The 18,413-nt window shown below is 58.2% G+C and overlaps 1 protein-coding gene across 3 annotated transcripts; it reads left to right on the top strand.

Moving 5' to 3' along the window:
- Positions 1-970: 970 nt before the first annotated feature.
- SELENON (selenoprotein N) lies at positions 971-17,303 on the top strand. 3 transcript variants are annotated; one of them, XM_061184710.1, is made up of 12 exons: positions 971-1,159; positions 1,798-1,915; positions 5,071-5,204; positions 7,987-8,199; positions 8,415-8,539; positions 9,103-9,240; positions 10,821-10,902; positions 11,336-11,524; positions 11,907-12,012; positions 13,097-13,209; positions 13,303-13,404; positions 14,868-17,303. In XM_061184710.1, the coding sequence occupies exons 1-12, from the start codon at positions 971-973 to the stop codon at positions 15,036-15,038; spliced, it is 1,680 nt and encodes a 559-aa protein (XP_061040693.1). In that variant the 3' UTR covers positions 15,039-17,303. The 3 variants fall into 3 exon arrangements, 2 of the variants coding, with proteins under 2 accessions (XP_061040693.1, XP_061040694.1); XR_009700403.1 differs by lacking the exon at positions 971-1,159 and having other exon boundaries at positions 1,594-1,915; positions 14,868-16,276; positions 16,401-17,303; XM_061184711.1 differs by lacking the exon at positions 971-1,159 and having other exon boundaries at positions 1,488-1,915.
- Positions 17,304-18,413: the final 1,110 nt, after the last annotated feature.

Below are 18,413 nucleotides of genomic sequence, written 5' to 3'. Positions count from 1 at the left end.
CCATCCCCGGCCTCCTGGGGCCTTGATATAACGGAAAAGAGGCCCAGTGGAACCAAGGTTTCTGGGGACTTGAAAGAACTTCCTCAGACTCCACTCGCCTCTATTCCCAAGGCCCTCCTCCAAGTGTTGTTCTCCGGAAAAACCACTCCTGTGGCCAGGGCAGGTCCAGCAGGGGAGAGCGGGTAACTCACAGCCGGTCTTGCCTTGCGCCTGGGAACTACCACCCCTGCCAACCCGGGTATTTCGTCTTCACCACAACCCACAGAAGGGCCTCTGTTGAATCCTCCTTATAGGCAAGGAAACTTTGGCCCCGCGGGTGAGGGTTCAGGGCTGCACCACCTGTGTTGGCCTTAAACAGGTAGTTCCCATCCCTGAGGAACTGGCAGAGGTGGCCTTCCAGCCGGACCATGAAACGAATAGGGAGGGTTGAACTTCGTAGCTTTTCTGTTTCTAGATGACTGAAGACCTTTTAGCAAGCAGGTGGGATAAGGGTGGAGAGTAGGGTGCCCGGCGGCCGCTGGAGGACGTCAGTGCCCTTCTCTGGCCTCCCTCACATCTGCCAAGAAAGGTGGACACAGGCCTGGCGGCCCCTGAGCCCCCTCCCAGGGAAAGCTTCGGCTGTGCGGGTCCTCCCCACCGCCGCCCAGCCCCTCCTCCCAGTCCTCGGCCTGGAAGTGCTCCCGGCTCCGCCAGGCAAGATGAGACGCGGAGGCCCGGTTTCATTTTGGGAGACCAAGTACAAGAAGGAGGCACCGACTGGCAGGAAGGGGCCTGTAGAGCAGGACTCCCGGCGCCCCCTTACGGACTCGTGCGCCCACTGAACCCGCTGTGCGCCGGACCCCGCGCCCCAGCCCGCCCCGCCCCGCCCCGGCGCCCAGGCCCGCGCCCGCGCCCGCGCCCGCGCCCGCGCCCGCGCCGCCGCGGGTCAGCTTCCCCTGCCGCCCGTCCGGAGCCGCCGCGAGCCGCCGCCATGGGCCGGGCCCGGCCGGGCGAGCGCGAGCCGTCCAGCCCCGGCCCCGCCGCGCCGCCCGCGTCCCCGCCGCGCCGCGCCCGCGCCCGCGCCCTGGCGCTGCTCGGAGCGCTCCTCGCCGCCGCCGCCGCGGCCGCCGCCGCCCGGGCCTTCGCTCGCCACGCCGAGGCCCAGGCGGCCGCGCGGCAGGTCCGAGCCGGCTGGGAGGGCGCGGCGGCCGGGAGACTCGGGTGGGCCCGGGCAGCGGTGGGGCTCGCAGAGGGACCGGGCTCCGAGGGGCGGGGGGCGGGTGGGGGCCGGAGGGCCGGGAGGGCGGCAGGGAAGGGATAGGACGGGGCTCCAGGGGTCGGGCAGACTTGGAAGGACTGATGGGGGAGGTGAGAGGACTGGCCCAGTGTGAGGCAGGAGCTGGGACAGGCTGCAGGGGGACAGTGCAGATGGGTGACTAGGACAGTGCAGACAAAGCAGAGAGCAAAGGTGGGACCCGAGCATCTGGACGGGCCGGGAGCGCTGGGACGGTGGGGAGGGGAGACCGGAGAGGACAATGGGTGGACCAAGAGGGTGACACGAGATGGGCGGATTGGGCCCAGATAGAAAGGGGGCACTTAGAGAGTGGACAGTGGATGAAGGCTCAGAGTGAAGCAGGGACCAGGAGTGATGGGAAGGGGGACTGGGGCTCTGGGGCGTGCAGAGGTGGCATTTGGACAGATGGGCTGGGAGATGGGCTGAGAGAACCCAGGAAGATGTGGCAGGAGCAGCTCCCTCCACCCGTTCGGGATGCCAGTTGGGTGTACAGCTGCTCAGCCCAGCCACCTCCTCCCGAGCAGGACTCGGCGCTGAAAGCCCTGGGGACAGAAGGCCTCTTCCTCTTTTCCTCTCTGGACACTGACGGGGACACGTACCTCAGCCCCGAGGAGTTCAAGCCCATTGCTGAGAAGCTGACAGGTACCGGGAGAGGCTGGGGACTAGGCAGGAGGGAGCCAGGGCACCGCCCTCTACTTCTTGCTCTGTGTCCTCTGTGTCTGCTCTGAACAGAAGGGCTGCCTGGAGTAGGGGGAGGACGGTGCGTCCTGGCAGCCCTGGGGTCCTCCCAGCTCTGACATTTTCCGGCTGGTGGTTTGGGCAAGCTGCTTCAACATGGGCACCCACACATACTCGCACACCCAAGCCTGTTCTCCTCACGTGTGACTAAAACTAGTTAACATTCCCTGACCACCTTCTCAGGACCAGACATCGCTTTAAGCACCTCCTGTGAGTCATCTTTTTAATCTTCACAGTGCCTGTGAGATGGACCTGTCCTGATCCTCTTGTGTATAGTTTAGGAAACGGAGGCGCGCAGGAAGGCTCTCCAGCTTGCCCAGGCTGGAAAGGTGCAGAGCCAGGATTAGGGGCCTTGTGTCTTCAGGTCCTGCACCAGCTCATTTGAAGCTTAGAGAAAAATGTCTGCAAAGTGCCCACCATGCAGTAGATAGTCAGTAGATAGGAGCTATTACCATTACTGCTAAATATTAAACTCTGCTCGGGAGCTGTCAGATTCCTATCCCACCCTGTTACCCATTTTTGCCTGGTTGTAATCAGTGATTTTTACTGTAAAGATGAGGGGCTGAAGCATTCTAATGAATTATAAAATGCCTCTCTCACTGCTCCATCACCACCCTAACCTCTGTGTCCATATCTTGTCACGTTTCTTGAACTTATGATCTTGGGCATCTACTTGTTACCCAAATTGCCTGGTGTAAGTAGGTCAATAGATGGGAAAGACTAGAAAGAGACACCAGCTGCTCTCAGGCTGGTAAGCGCCAAAGGACCGTGATGGGCTTTCTGTGTCTCAGGATGGGTCAGGTAGGTCAGCCATGTGCTGACCCAGTGGCCTTTGGTCACTGCCAGAGGAGGAGGGTCAGATGAAAAATGCTAATTTGCTGGAGCGTATGTGTCAGTGCCTCCCAGGGGCAGTCAGTACTGTCATGAAAGCAGATGGGCAGATACACAGGTCAGCCCTGTGTGGATTTGCTTTGACTTCTTATTTTGCACACACTTCTCCGAGCAGCCACACAGCCACCTCCTTGTCCTTTTTTATGGCCAGAGAGCAAGAGTTCCCTCATAATGACATGTTGGCCAAGCTTGCTGGGCTTGGGGGTGCTTTTAATTTTTTCACACAAATCTTTTTCTCCATCAGGGGAAAAGAGTCTCTCCCTCAATTAGGCCACTGTGAGTGCAAAACTGGACCAAGTTTTTGGGAGAACAAAAAACAAAACAAAACCAGAAAAACACCAAATCTAAGCAGGAAATAGAGGCGAACAGTCCTCTCTAGTTGGTACAGTTATGTGTGTTTAATTTTCTGCTTTATACCTTAAAAGTTGTACAAGTTGTCAGTAGTGAGCAAATTTTACTTGTAAGTCAGGAAATAAAACTTTTTATTAAAAAACCAAAGAGCCATAAAATGCTGGGTATTATTATTCATAATTATCTATGATAACAGTTAAGTAATTGGATAAGCAAGCCAACCAGTAACGCTGCACATTCCCATTGTTCCCTTCCTCTGAGGTTTCCAGATTGCTGTTTTGAAATTTTGTTGCCTTGACTTACAAATGCAGAAGTAACCATGATTCTTTAGAAAAGGGGTTTGCATCAGGAGCCACTGGGGAGCATTAATTGGGAGCACATTTTCCAGATTCTAGCCCCTGAAGACTCTGACTCAGTAGGTCTGAGGGGGGTTCTGGGCATCGGTAGTTTAGAAAGGCATCCTGGTGATTCTGATGATTCCTGGTTAAGAATGCACCCATTTTAATGCACCCATTCAGTCTGTCAGTCCGTCTGTCAACAAATGCCAGGTGTGGTCTCTACCAGCAAGAGAGCAGTCGTAACAGGACCCACCCGTGCTTCATTCTGTTATCTGTGTCGTGGGACCCCGCCCTGCTGTTAGTCACCCCTTCTGCAGTAGGCGTCATGCCTCCCTTAAGCCTTCATCGTGACTCCCTCCACCCTTGAAAGACTACAGACTTGGCAGGTCTCTGAGCAGGAAGATATCTGACGAATCAAGTTCAGCCACTAGCCAGTCCAGCCCCTCGTACTGATGGGGAAATGGGCCACCCAGGAAACAGGGAGAAGCAGATGTCCTCACTTCTGGACCAGTGCTCTTTTTGTGACACCAAAGATGACCTGATTCCACGTCCCCTGACCTCTCTGAGCAGCCTTTGCTTCTCCATGAGACCTCATGACGGGACAGGCACAGTAGCATGGGCTCCATCTCTCATGTGGGAAAACCGGAGAGGATGAGTGATTTGCCCCAAATTGTCCAGGAAATGGAGCCAGCCTCACCCCGGAGCTGGGCTGAGGGAAGGGGGACAGTGAGAATGGCCTTTCTGCAGCCAGCCTGGCCTAGTGGAAAGAGCACACATTAGAGTCAGAGTTAGGTTTGAGCCCTAGCCCTGTGGATCCCCAACCATGAAACCACCAGTAATAGCAATACAGCTGACATTTATTACGGGTTTACTCTGTACCAGGCCTGGATTATCTCATTTAATCCTCATAACAAGCCACTGGGCCAACCATCACACAACCTGGTGAGGAGTGGGGCTAGGATTTGAACCCAGGTCGTCTGGTTCCTAAGCCTTTGAGGAAACTTTTGAGATCTTAATGCCCCTGGAAGAGGGTTGTGGTTGATCGTAGGTTTAGAGTAAAACAGACCTGGGTTTGAATCCTGATCACACACTACCTAGCTGTGTGTCCTTGGGGAAGTGACTTCACCTCTCTGAGCCCCCAATTTCTCATTTGTAAAATGGAATTGATAATACTGCCTTCACAAGGTTACTGTGAAACTAAAATGTGATACACATTGGAGAAAATGTATATGTGTGATATACCATGTGGTATACATCATATGTACACATTATATATCATACACATACAATTTGTATATGTTTGATAAACGATGTGATCTATATTGTTACTTTGTTGATTGTTACCTGTTACAGCCCCACCCCCACCCCCATCCCTGCCAGGCCTGGCTCCCTTAATCACTGGCCAATGTGGACATCCTGAGAGAAGTGAGGCCCTGCCATCTAAGGCAGGACCCCTCTCCAGCAACCTGTGTCTCACAGGGTCAACTCCTTCGGCCAGCTATGAGGAGGAGGATCTGCCCCCTGACCCCAGCGAGGAGACACTTACCATAGAAGCCCGATTCCAGCCTCTGCTGCCAGAGTCCATGACCAAGAGCAAAGATGGGTTCCTAGGGGTAAGTTGGGGCAGGAGTGGCAGGGGGTCCCCCACAGGCGGGACCAGAGACAGAGGGACCATCTGTGTGCACTCACCTCCTGAGAATGGGTCTGTGCTCTGCTCACCTTCCCTTCTTTCTGTCTTTCCTTCCTTCTTTTATCAGCACCCTCTGTGCACCCAGTGCGCCAGGCCCTGGGGGTCCAGAAGTGGGTGCGATGCTGTCCTTCCTGTCCGGGCACACAGTCTGGTAGGGGAGGTAGGAGGGATAAGCATGAGCCTCTGACCCAGAGTGGGGATCTGGATGGCTTCCTGGAGGGAATGACATTTGACAGTGACTGCAGGGGACGAGGGCTCAGCCCATTGTCAGTAGGGGTAGGAAAAGGATCCGGCTGGAGGAAACAGCAAGTGCACTAGAGACCGTGCTGATGCAGCCGCCTTGCTTGTAATCATTACTTTCTGCAAGTCAGTCTTTCCCCCCAGGCTGTGAGTTTCCTCAGGGCAAGGCCGGTGACTCACACATTTGTGCCCCCTCAGGCCCCTAGCACAGTGCCTGGAGCCTGACAGGTGCTCCATTGAGCTCCGATGAACTGGACCTGAGGTTCAGCCCCTGGCAACGGCTGTAGGGTGGGGATGACCCTGACAAGTGCCATCCTAACCAGCCCTGTGGTTAGGACCAGAGGCCCTGTGGACAGGGTCTCAATCCCTCCCAGGACCTAGGCATCCCCAGGCCCTGCCCGCCTTTCCCACTCTCTCCCCTGCGCTCTCCTCTCAGCTTTCCACTACTCCAGATGTCCGGGCTTTCTTCCAGCTGAGAGCCTTCTCATATGCTGGTCCCTCAGCCAGGAACAACCTTTTCTCTTTGCCTCACTCACAGCTACTCAGCTTTTACAGCTCAGCTGAACTGTCATTTCAGCAGGAGATGCCAGGCAGGCCACTGAGGGCAGAGAGAGGGGGTGGCTGGACCCAGGGCATGGGGGACACATGCAGGAGCATCCTGGTCAGTGGGACTGGAAGAGAAGTTGCCAGATGGCAAAGGGCCTCAGCTGCCTAACTTTGGCCTTCGTTCTGCAGCAGCAAAATACCATAGCAGATTTTGAAAGAGGAGAATTCTCTCATCAGATCTAGGCTCTCCAAACTGGCAGCTGGGGAGAAAAGGGAGGCAAGAAGACCAGTTCCCAGGAGGGAGGGGGAGACAGGTTGGGGGAGGCCATGGTGATGGAGAAGAAAGGCAGCCCGGGGGATGCTGGGAAAGGAAGAAAGGCACGGTGTGGCTACTAATGGAAAGGGGTGGGGGGGGAGTTGAGGTGACTCAGGCTTCTGGCTGGTGGCCAGGTGCATGGGGGCCCATTGCCCGATGGGGGTTGGAGGAGGGAAGCAGGTCTGGTAGGGAGGGTATGAGGTCAGTTTGGACTGTTGAAGTTGAGTTCCCTGAGAGATGTCCAGGGGGAGAGTCCAGTAAGATCTGGGTGGAGAAAGGTCTGGCATTGATGGGCTGAAGTAATGTCTGAGCAGATGAGTCCCTCCTACAGGGCAGAGAGAACAGGGTGGGGCAGGTGCAGGGGGCCCACCTGCACTTACAGGGGAGATGGGTCCGGAGCAGCACCGCAGCCCTGCGTCCCTAGCTCAGCCCCCTTTTGCGGGCCGCTCCGCTAAGAGCTCGCCAGCCTGTGAGCAGGACCCAGCAGGTGGGCAGGCTCTGCCTGGCCCTGCAAGCCAGCCCCGCTTTGAGAACTTGCCTGTGAAAGCCCTCTCCTCCCACCTCAGCTCCCCACTGAGCCCGGGTCCCATCACCAGGGAGGTCAAAGGTGGGGCAGCTCCCTGGTGGCTGAGCACCCTGAGGGGGGCCAGGCACTCACTGTCCTGGTGGCCACTGATGGTGGCCCAGAAGGGCAGGGAGGAGCTACTGAAGGTGGAGCTTTGACCAGGGGACCTGCATGCTCCCAGGTCCCGCCTCTGCTCCAGGCAGATGTGCAGAGAGGCCTGCAGAGAGGCCTGCAGAGCGTCTGACCCTCATTCTGTCCCGCCCTTCAGCTCATCAGACAGCAGTGGGGTGGGTTACTGATGAGGAAATGGCTCAGGGAAGGCCTTTGCCAGGGGTGCCCAGCCAGCGTGGCCCAGGCTCTACTTGAAGCAGGGTGCTCTCTGGGGGTGCCCTTCCTTCCCCTGCTCTGTGGTCTCACCCTGCTCTTGGCCCTAGAGGTTTCACCCAAAGGTGGCTGCCGCCTCCCTCCACAGACTTAACTCCAAACCTAAACTCGGACTCGTCAGCGGGAAGCGGGACATTAGCCGCAGGGAGGAGACTTGGCGGGGGGGTGGGGGGGGGCATTAGAGAGCAGAAAGCAAGGCCGGTGGACGGGGAGAGGAAGCCCAGGGCAGGGCGGGGCACCCGGGGTTGGTCTGCTGGCTTATGTACAAGAGGCAGGCAGGCCTGTGTGAGGCCCGGGACCTGGGCTTGGAGAGGGAGGGAAGAGGCTGTGAGAACCCCCCTCACAGAGCCCCCCGTTCCAGTCCTGGGTGGCCCCTCCAGCTGCCTCTGCTCCCCTGCCCTCGAGCGAGCTGTTCCGGCCTGGGCTGGACCTGTGGGGCCACAGGGGCACCACTTCTCTGGGCAAGGGGCCGGGGAAAGTGAGATGAGCCTCAGCTCTGGCAGGAGAGTGCCAGGCTCGTGGCGGTGAGCAGGCAGGAGCCTCCCGGGTCCCTCTGCTTCCTGGGCTTGTGGGTTGGCTCAGGGCTCAAGGAGACCTCCGCACACGCCTGGGACGTTCTCAGTGCCCCAGAGCGTCGACTTTCCTCTGCCCCAGGTCTCCCGCCTGGCCCTGTCCGGCCTCCGCAACTGGACGACCGCAGCCTCGCCAAGTGCGGTGTTTGCCGCCCGCCACTTCCGGCCCTTTCTTCCCCCTCGGGGCCACGCGGAGCTGGGCGAGCCCTGGTGGATCATCCCCAGTGAGCTGAGCGTCTTCACCGGCTATCTGTCCAACAACCGCTTCTACCCACCACCCCCCAAGGGCAAGGAGGTGAGGGTAGCCCACGGCAAGCCCCGGGGCCCTGCCCCCCAGCCCCAGCACGGCCCCTCCCCATCGGCAACTGGACCCCCAGGGCCACGCCTACCCCACCTGCTCTCTGGCCTGCCTCTGGCCCCACCCCCACCTGGGCCCCAGATCCAGAGCTGACCCTCACCCAGGGGAGCTGGGCCCAGCAAGCCAGCCCAGGTCCCACTGCCCTCCCCCAGGTCATCATCCACCGGCTCCTGAGCATGTTCCACCCTCGGCCCTTCGTGAAGACCCGCTTTGCCCCTCAGGGGGCTGTCGCCTGCCTGACCGCCACCAGCGACTTCTACTACACCGTGATGTTCCGGTGAGGGGTCCTGGCAGCCCCATCCTTGCCTCCCACCTGGGCCTGGGACTCCAGGGAAGCACAGATGGGTTGAGCACCAGGAGGCGGGGCCTGACTCAAAGCCCCCAGCTCCACCACTTACCACCCTGTGGTCCTGGGCAAGCAGCTTTGGCTCTCTGAGCCTCACTTTCCTCATTGTGCATCAGGGCGGTGGTGACTTCCTCCAGGAGGAAGAGAAAAGGTGTTGAATGTGCTTAGCATGGGGCTGTTGGCTGTGATTGTCATCCACACAGAAGGGGGTGCGTAAGAGCTGTGACACCAGGTCACACACACCCTGGAGGGCTCAGAGGAGGCTCGGGCAAGGCTTCCGGGGAAGGCAGCACATGAACTGGGCCCTGAAGGATGGGCAGCGCTTGGAGGGCGTCCCTTCTCCCTGCCCCACACACTTCTTCCTCCCGCGCCCAGCCCTCTGCCCCTCACAGAGTCTGGCCAAGGGTTCCAGGCTTTGGGGCAGAAGTGAGAGGGCAGGTGGGCAGGCTCTGCTCAGCAGGGAACCTGATCCCAGCCGGGCCCTTTCCCTCCAGCATCCACGCCGAGTTCCAGCTCAGCGAGCCGCCCGACTTCCCCTTCTGGTTTTCACCCGGCCAGTTCACGGGCCACATCATCCTCTCCAAAGACGCCACCCACGTCCGTGACTTCCGGCTCTTCGTGCCCAACCACAGGTGAGAGCCTTGGCCCCGGCCCCGGCATCCTGCTCCCGTTTGCCCCCCACCAGCTCCAGGAGCTCAGATGCAGGGGACCAGAGGCCCCCTCAGTCTCTCCCCAGAGCTACTTCTCTTGGGAGGGGCCTAGAGCTGACCCAGGAGGAGGTAGCTTGAGGTGGGCTGAGGGAGGTCATTCCATCATCTGATAGGCGTGTCCCAGGCGCTGTGTGGGCCTGGCCTGCCAGCTCTGTGCTGGGACCCAACGCAACGGCCAGCAGCCCCTCCCTGAAGATGGAACTGCCCCCCACCCCACCCCACCCCGCCGCATACTGCTGACAGACCTCCAACAGACCCGTAACCACAGCCTGCTCATGCCACCCTAGGCGAAGGCCAGCAGGTGGGGAGGGACCCGGCTGGTCACGGTCCAGGAAGGCCTCCCAAAGGAAGGGACGTCTGTGCAGTGACCTGGGGGCTGAGGAGAGTTTAGCCAGGCAGAGGGAAGGGCACATACAAAGGCCTAAGAAGCAGGCCCTCCACGCCTGCAGTTGCTACCACAGACCCTGGGGGGCCAGGGGGCGGCTTCTGGGAGGGCTCAATGCCAGTCACCTGCCTGCTTGCCTGCCTGACCTGCTCAGGGGCAGCCTCTTGTCAGGGAAGCAGGGGACGCAGAGAGTCTTTCCAGATTCCTCCCTGATAGCATGCAGCCGCTTAGTGAGCCTGAGTGACTCTGTGCAGGGACAAGACCTGGGCTGAGAGATGAGGGGCCCAGAGCTAAGTCTCAGCCGTGGCACCCGTGGGCTCCGTGGCTGTGGGCAAGGCCCTGGACCCCTCCAGGCCTCAGTTTCCTCATCTGCTAGATGGGAGGCTGGCTCCTGGGCAGGAGTGAGGGGGTCATTGGGACAGCCTGGGAAGAGAAAGTTGCCCCCAGGACCAGGAGTGGTTTCCTCTCAGTCCCCCGAGGGAGGGAGCATCCTGGGCCACGGGGAAAATGAGGAGGAAGGACGAGCTCTCCTCCTCCTTCCTCGCTCATCAGGCAAGCCCCTGTGCTGCAGGGGCTCAGCCCAGGGTTGGAGATGGGGTCCTGGACTGAATGAAACAGAAGGAGGGGGCAACTGCTCCTGGGCCTGTGTTGCAGGCCTAGACCACGGGACCGCTGACCCTGACTGCTTCACCTGCCCAAGGTGGTTGGTTGTCCTGGGGCGCCCCCATGTGGCGGATCTGCAGGTTGCACATGCTCAGGCCAGACTTCCCGCGGGGGGAGGCACTGATGAGCGCTGCCTTAAAGAGTCATGGATCGTGGACAGTGCACGAGCCATGGGTATGGAAGCCCTTCATGAACTGTAAAGGGCTGGGCCAGTGGAGGGTGGTATGGTCTCAGTGCCTTCCGAAGAGGCAGCCTGGGGAGAGGAAAGGGCCCAGGCTCTGCCGTCAGAACTCTAGTGGCTCTGAGACCTTGGGTCCACCCTGCCAAGTCTCAGCATCCTCATCTATAAAATAGGGTCAGCTGCATGCTTTCAGTGAGATAAAGTCTGACGTCTGGTTAATGGGCCTTGATGACGGTGGTGTTCTGCCCTGGCCACCCTCTCACCTGTGCCCAGGTCTCTGAATGTGGACATGGAGTGGCTGTACGGGGCCAGCGAGAGCAGCAACATGGAGGTGGACATCGGCTACATACCCCAGGTGAGCGCACCTGGGTAGGGTGGTCCCTACCCAGGTAGGAAGGCGGGGCTCGGCCACAGGGCCCTGCCACAGGGCCTCTCAGCCTGGCTGCAAGGAGGCCCAGCTGGCTAGGAGCCTTGGGGCAGTGAAGGACAGAGCTCCTGCAGGCTGAAGCCGCTGTCCCCAAAGCAGGATCCTAGGAAGCCACCTGTTCTTCCTAGCCAGCGTCTGCCATGGGCCCTCAGATGGCTTCACACTGGCTGGACACTGGCTCTGTCCTGCACTCACTGCACAGCCTTGACCAGGTCCTGCCCTTCCCTGGGCCTGTCTCCCCACCTCTGCAATGAGGGGCAGATCTGCAGAGGTCTGAGGGTCTCTCGGGGCCCCTGGAGGACTCAGGCCCCTCGCTGAGACGTCCCTCAGTGACATCATCCCTCACTGACCTCCGGCCCAGATGGAGCTGGAGGCCACGGGCCCTTCAGTGCCCTCTGTGATCCTGGACGAGGATGGCAACATGATCGACAGCCGCCTGCCCTCGGGGGAGCCCCTCCAGTTTGTGTTTGAGGAGATCACGTGGCAGCAGGAGCTGAGCTGGGAGGAGGCCACCCGGCGCCTGGAGGTGGCCATGTACCCCTTCAAGAAGGTGAGGCCAGACAGGGGTAAGGGGCGGGGTTGGGATCCCTGGGGCTGGGTCCGGAGCTGTGGGAGCAGCAGTGGGCACTGGGCGTGGGATGCCATGCAGGGCTTGCTGCTGAGGCTGCCTCCCTGTGGGGCCCAGCCTGGGCCAGGGAGCCTCCCCTTTGCCCTTTAGAACTTGGAGGAGGTACCCCCTGGCTCAGCATCACCCCTTCACACAGACACACAGACACACACACACAAACACACACACTGCAAACATACATGCATATGTACACACACACGTATTTACACTACAGACACACACTACATGCACATCACACACTCAGCCCCTGAATGGGACCCTGGCAAGCACACAATAGCTTCTCTCTGTCTCGACTTGGCCCCAGGTCACCTACCTGCCGTTCACCGAGGCCTTTGAGCAAGCCAAGGCCGAGAACAAGTTGGTGCACTCAGTCCTGCTGTGGGGGGCCCTGGACGACCAGTCCTGCTGAGGTGAGGGAGACCCTTGCAGTCTGAGGGGAGAAAGGGGGGCAGACTTCATACCTTGTGGGTACAGGAGGCCCTGAGACCAATGGGACTCTTCTGTCGCAGTATGAGGGACTCAGGGATGACATGGGGCAGGGTGTGGGGTAAGGGCTCGCAGGGTTCTGTGCTAAGCCCAGAGGAAGCTGCTGGACACAATAGAAAGAGCCCAGCTCAGCCATTTTCAGCCTGGAGACCTTGGCCAAGTGACTCCTTCCCTGAGCCTCACTCTTCTCAGCAGTAAGAGGGTAACATACTTACCTCCCAGAGTTGTGAAAACAGACGTGAAAGTGCCTGTACTTGCACACGAGTGAGAGAAGGTAGTGCCAGAGCCTGGGCTGCATTCACTTATTCAGAAAATTCAACAAAGACCCGCTGGTGTAAAGTTCTTTGGGTGCCTGACACTGGGTACAAAGATGAGCAAACAATGGCCCTGCCCACATCCAGCCAATCGACAAACATCCTGGGCACCTCCTGTGCCGAGCCATAGGCTAGGTGTTGGGCATCTTGCACTGAGGAAGTCAGAATCAGCCCCAGTCCTCAGGGAGCACACAGTGTGTGCAGAAGGCAGACAGTGAATGAACAAGTACAAGCGTGGTGAATTTACACAAGGCATGGTCCAGAGTGGCACAAGAGTGTGTAACGGGGTGGCAGGGTCAGGGAAGGCTTCTTTAGAGAAAGTGACATGTAATCTGAGACTTTGAAGGATGAGGAGGATGAGTTTGCCAAGTGACAGGGGAAGTGTTTTAGGTAGAAGAATTGTCTGTGCAAAGGCCCTGGGACAGAGTTTAGTGGATTTAAGAAGCTGTCACTGTCTAGAAGCCCCTAGGCCAGGTAGGCCCCCAGCCAAGTCTCAGCCCAGGATGCCAGTATGTTATTGATGTTAGTTACAGCTGCCATTTATTCCGCACCTCCTCTGTGGTAGATTCTTTGAATCTGTTATTTCACCTGGGTGCACTGACCGTTCTACAGTTTATGAGGTTTACTGCTGATAGAAAACCCAGTGAGACATGCAGGGTGCCTCACCCACCTGGCCTTGACTCTCCCGGAACAGGTTCAGGGCGGACTCTCCGGGAAACTGTCCTGGAAAGTTCGCCCATCCTCGCCCTCCTCAACGAGAGCTTCATCAGCACCTGGTCCCTAGTGAAGGAGCTGGAGGACCTGCAGGTGAGTGGCAGGTGGGCGGGAAGAGCCCCATGGGCACCCCTGGGACAGTGCTGGGAGCCGAGGTGTCAGGAGCGTGCCCAACTGTCCCCACAGAACAACCAGGAGAACCCATCCCACAAGAAGCTGGCCAGCCTGCACCTGGAGAAGTACAGCTTCCCCGTGGAGATGATGATCTGCCTGCCCAATGGCACCGTGGTAGGTCCCCCACCACTCATCCCCAGCCCCGGGCCAGGCACCATGGGGCAGGGGAAGCGGCAAACAAGGGGCACGGCTTACAGACCTCATCAGGCTCCAGGTCTGGCTCTACCACTTCCTGGCTGGTGTCTTAGCCAGTCCGAGCCTCAGTTATCCCCTGATGTCCCCTCAGCCTGCCTCGTGCAGGAGTCAGGACACTCCCTCAGAAAGGGAACCTCAACAGCACTTTGGGGACCTGGCAGCAGTGGGCATGGTCTAGCAGCAGAGTGGACAGGAACGTGACCTGAAGGAGAAGGCTCAGACCATTGCGGCCAGTCCTGGGATGGAAGCGAGGGAGGGACAGGCCTCATGACAGGCAGAGAGGACCTGGGGACGCTCCAGGCTGAGCCAGGCTTCAAGACCCTATCTCTCCCTACGGGCCCCTTACACAGCACTCACATCGTCGCGTTGGGTTCTCACGGGAGCTTTGGGAGATAGATGAGCACGAATGCCGGTCTTACAAACAAGGAAACTGAGGCTCAGGTTGAGAGACTTGGCAAAAGCTGCATAATTAAGAAGTATAGCTTCCGGGAATTTCCTGCGGTCCAGTGGTTAAGACTTGGTGCTTTCACTGCTGTGGGCCTGGGTTCAGTCCCTGGTGGGGGAATTACGATTCCACAAGCCGTGCAGCGCAGCCAAAAAAAAAAAGAAAGAAAGAAAGAAAAAGAAATACAGCTGACTTTCAAAACAGGTGCCCGCCTGTGAGCCTCAGCATCACCTGCTCTTCTGAGCAGAGCTGCCCCTTATCCTTTAAGTCCCAGGGGATGGTTAGTGTGGGACTGAGGGATGGAGGCGGGTGGGGAGCAGCGCAGGAGCAAGAGCTGGGGCTGGCCTGGAATGGGGGCATCCAGTGAGGGCTTGGTGGCAAGGAGGAGGGTGCCAGCCAAGGGCCTTCTGTCTGAAGTTCAGAAGAGGAAAGGCCCGGGGGAGCCAGCCAGCTCGCACCCGTCCACAGGTGCCCACTGTGGTGGACTCGGCCCAGCCAGGGCCTGGGGTGGCAAAGCTGGGCGGACAGGACTCCGCCTGGGCTGCGGGTGGCCCGTGCTCTCCCGCTCGCTCGATTTGTTTGTTCGTTTACCGGACACCTGCCCTTAAGGTGCCCACTACCTGGAGCGGGAGGCAGATGGGGACACAGGCGTGTGGGCATTTCGACAGAAGTGAGTGCGGAGTTAAGGGCTTCTGGGAACAGAGGAGAGAGGTCATGGGGCGCGGAGGCAGGGGAGGGAAGGGTGATGCCGGAAGGCATTAGGTTTCACCTGGTGGGCGAGGTGTGGAGCCCTGGAGTCAGAGGGGCCCTGTGAGCAGAGGAGGAGGGGGAGCGGTTGCCTCTGCTGTCCGCCATCTGCCTCAGCAAGAACAGTTGAGGCTGCAGGGGCACTGAGCCCGGCTGGGTCCCCGCTGTCCTCACCCCACCCTTCTCCCAGGTCCACCACATCAACGCCAACTACTTCTTGGACATCACCTCTGTGAAGCCTGAGGACATCGAGAACAATGTCTTCAGCTTCTCATCCACCTTTGAAGACCCGTCCACAGCCACCTACATGCAGTTCCTGAAGGAGGGCCTCCGGCGCGGCCTGCCCCTCCTCCAGGCCTAGTGCGCCTGCTGGGCAGCAAGAAGCCCGCTGGACGGGGAGCTGGACAGGCCCCTCTGCCCCAGAGCCAGAGCAGCCCTCGCACATTTCACCTTCCACCTCTCAGGCTGCCCGTGGGGTCTGCGGCCATCCGAGCTTTGCCTCAGTGAAGGGGGGACAGGGGGTCCTTGGCTGACCAGGTGGATGAACCTCGAGCTCCAGCTGCCACCATCAGCCTTTTACTCCCTACCTGGCTCCGGAAGCTGCTTGGGACCCCAGAAGAGGGCCCGGGGTCATCTCCCTGGACCTCACTCACTCAGGCACATAGTCCCGGCCCTTGCAGGGCGAGTAGTAGGGAAGAGTGGGTGCTAGGAAGACAGGGCCACCCCTCTCTCCTTACCTTCACCCCCTCCCAAAAGAAACATCAAGAAGCCCTGGCCTGAGGGTGTGGGCAGGCTGCCAGGGAAGCACTCCTGTTTGTCCGGAGCCTTCTTCCTCGCATAGCCCTGGCTGCCCTCCTGTGCTTGGTGTCCCCAGTGGAGTCAGTCTCAGCTGGAGACAGCCTTCTGGAAGCTCTGGGTAGAACCCTCCTTCAGAAGCGGAAATCGTACTGTACCCCTGCTGCTCCCCAGACCACTCAATCCAACCTAACGATAGGACCCCGCAACCTATTTCAGGACTTACTGGAAGCCAGCTCTCTAGGGAGGTTTACCATGAAGTAAGCTTCTGCCCTTGGCAAGGAGTCCGCTGAGGCCCAGGACCATGGCACCCCTACCGCCTACCCCAGCACAGGCCACAGCGGGGCTGCTGGGGCCAGTGTCCCTGTAACACCTCCTGCCCCTCAGACCTCAGCTCCACAGAAGTGTAGCCCAGTCAAAGAACACAGCGTCCCCCAGCGCTGGCACTGTGCCAGCCATCAGGCAGCCTGACCAGCCTGTCCACCGCTGGGTGGCCACTGACTCTCCTTGGCCACTCTCAGGGCCTTGGTCCACATCCTGAGCCACTGACCACGGCCAGTCTCTTTTTTATACATGCAGGAAAAGTGTTTTTATGTGAACTTTCTCACAGTTTATATGTATTTTTGATAGCCCCGGCACTGAGGAGAAAGGAGGGGGCAGTGGTACCCCCAGCAGCTGCCCCGTGATGGCTGGATCTGAAAGCCTAGGTGGATCCAGCTTGATGTCTTTGCAGTTGCTCCTGTGGGAAGAAACACCCCTCTCTTCCTTCTCCTCTTCCAACTGTTTAAAAATAGTCCTCAGAGGGTCAGTATACCCCCTACTCTATCCTTGTCCTCCGCTCAGGCCCATGAGGGGCCCTTGGGCTTTCATAAAGCCCCCTCCGCCGCCCACCCCTGCCCTCACTTATGTCCCCTCCGTCACCCCACAGGGGGGCTCCCTCCTGAACCTGGAAGAGGAAGGAAGGCGAACATTTCCTCAGATGCACTCCCAGCCCTCCCACCTGCCACTGGAGTTTCCACACTGAGTCTTCCTCACAGACTGTCGTGTTCTCAGTGTTGTATCAAGTATCGTAATAATGGCCAGTTACCAAAAGCTTTCTCTACCTAAGGCACTTTGTTAAGATCACATGCATTTCCTCATTTAATCCTCACAACAGACGTGAGACAGATAGTAATCATTCCCATTTTTCAGATGAAGGAATTGGGTCTCAGGAAAGTAAAGTGACTTGCCCAAGGTCACTCAGTGGTAGGGTTGAGATTCAGCCTGTGTCTTGATGTTGGAGTGTTTTGTCTTGCACTACACACGCCACCCTGCAGCCCGCCCCCTCTCTCCCCTGCCTGTTTTCAGTGAGGTGAGAAAGCCTTTCAAACCAAAATGTCTTATTCCCCTCTGTTCTCCAGAGCAAATGAGGCGTGAGCCAACAAGCTCAGCCCAGTTCTTTGTGTCCCTTCTGGAAGGCAGTGCTTCCATGCCGCTGACAGGGAGGGAGGGCCCGGAGTCTGTCTCAGTGCTTCCAGGCATGGGTGGCAGTAGCCTGTCCCATGAGCCACCCAGTGTCAGCAGAGGCTCAGCCTTCCCACCCAGCAGGGTCTTCCCCTCATGCTGGTCTGGGAAGGCCGGCGCCGTGATGAGCGACCCGTACCCCGTGAAAGGTAAAGCTTGCTTGGGCTTTCTGCATCCTCACCTGATGCCTCTGCCTGACCCCCCACCTGAGCCTTGAGGCTCATGGTGGGGGAGGGCCCCAGCTGCCCTCTTTTGTCACCCCTCTGCCACTTCCCTGCCCTGTCCCCAATGTGTCCTATAATAAAATTGGAGATTAGGGTGGTTTTAAGTGCCTTTCCTTTGAGCTGGATGTTGTTCAGTTCTGTCCTCGGTCTCATTCCTCTGCTGAGATTGGCTTGGCAGATGGGCAAGGGAGCATGGCTGGAATGCCTTTGGGGACTATCTTATTTGTCACCAGAAGGCTTGAGTGACTTGCTTAAAATAAATTTGTGATAGACCTAGAGGAAGAACTTACTATTTTTAGAATCTGGTGCTCTGTGTTGAGAGAGATTCTGAAGTTAAACCCATCATCTTAGAAGCAGAGCCTGAGACAGGCATTAGGTAAATTTTTTTGAGGGTGTGGACTTCAGGAAAAACCTGTAAAAGAAGGATTGAAGCAGAAGGGGGAAAGGAAGAACCTTGAGCAGGGATAGAGTCTCAAAGCCAAGCCTTGGCCAGATCGCAGGAGCAGGGCTCTAGAGCACAAACCACATTGCCAAGTTGAACTGGCCTCTTGTACCCTGTATCAGTCAGTGGTTTAGGGGGTAGAGTAACTTACCATGTTAGGGCTTCCATTCTGAGAATGGGGCAGCTGTGAGTAGCCAACACAGCTGCTGGGGGATGGATTCACGGGTTGGGTAAAAGGGATCTTTGGGGAGAACCAAGGAAAGGCAACTAGACTGGATTTGCAAGATCTGCCGTTGCCCAGGATGGGAAGCAATGATTAAAGCAACAATTTGTCATCCTGGAAAGAGGGCTGGACCTGAAAGTCAAATTTCATCATTTGAAATATGGTGGGGATCAGGGTGGACACAGTCTCTGACTAGGACCAGCTACATAGTTCGCAGGATCCAGTGCAAAATGAAAATGCAGGGCCCTGTTGAAGAAAACTATTTTGTTAATTTCAAGAGGTCAACAACAGGGCATTAAAGCAAGAACGAGTCAGTCTGAGCATGATGCCTGTGTGAATGCACAGGTTCTCCCTGCCATGAAGCCCATCTGTCCCTGGCAGCTAGGACTTGCAAGCTTTGAGCCCGAAAAACTGCAGCCTGGGAGCCAGGCACATCCACGTGCTGAAGTCAGAGGATGGCATGTGACCCAGGCCTGGATGCCGTGGAGACAGGACCCTGGAGGTTTGAGCAGGAAGAGGGAGTGGGTGAGTGAGACTGGAAGGAATGTG

The sequence above is a fragment of the Eubalaena glacialis genome, chromosome 3, assembly GCF_028564815.1.
Source record: "Eubalaena glacialis isolate mEubGla1 chromosome 3, mEubGla1.1.hap2.+ XY, whole genome shotgun sequence".
In the NCBI taxonomy this organism is placed as follows: domain Eukaryota; kingdom Metazoa; phylum Chordata; class Mammalia; order Artiodactyla; family Balaenidae; genus Eubalaena; species Eubalaena glacialis.
This window is presented reverse-complemented; position numbering and strand designations above follow the sequence as displayed.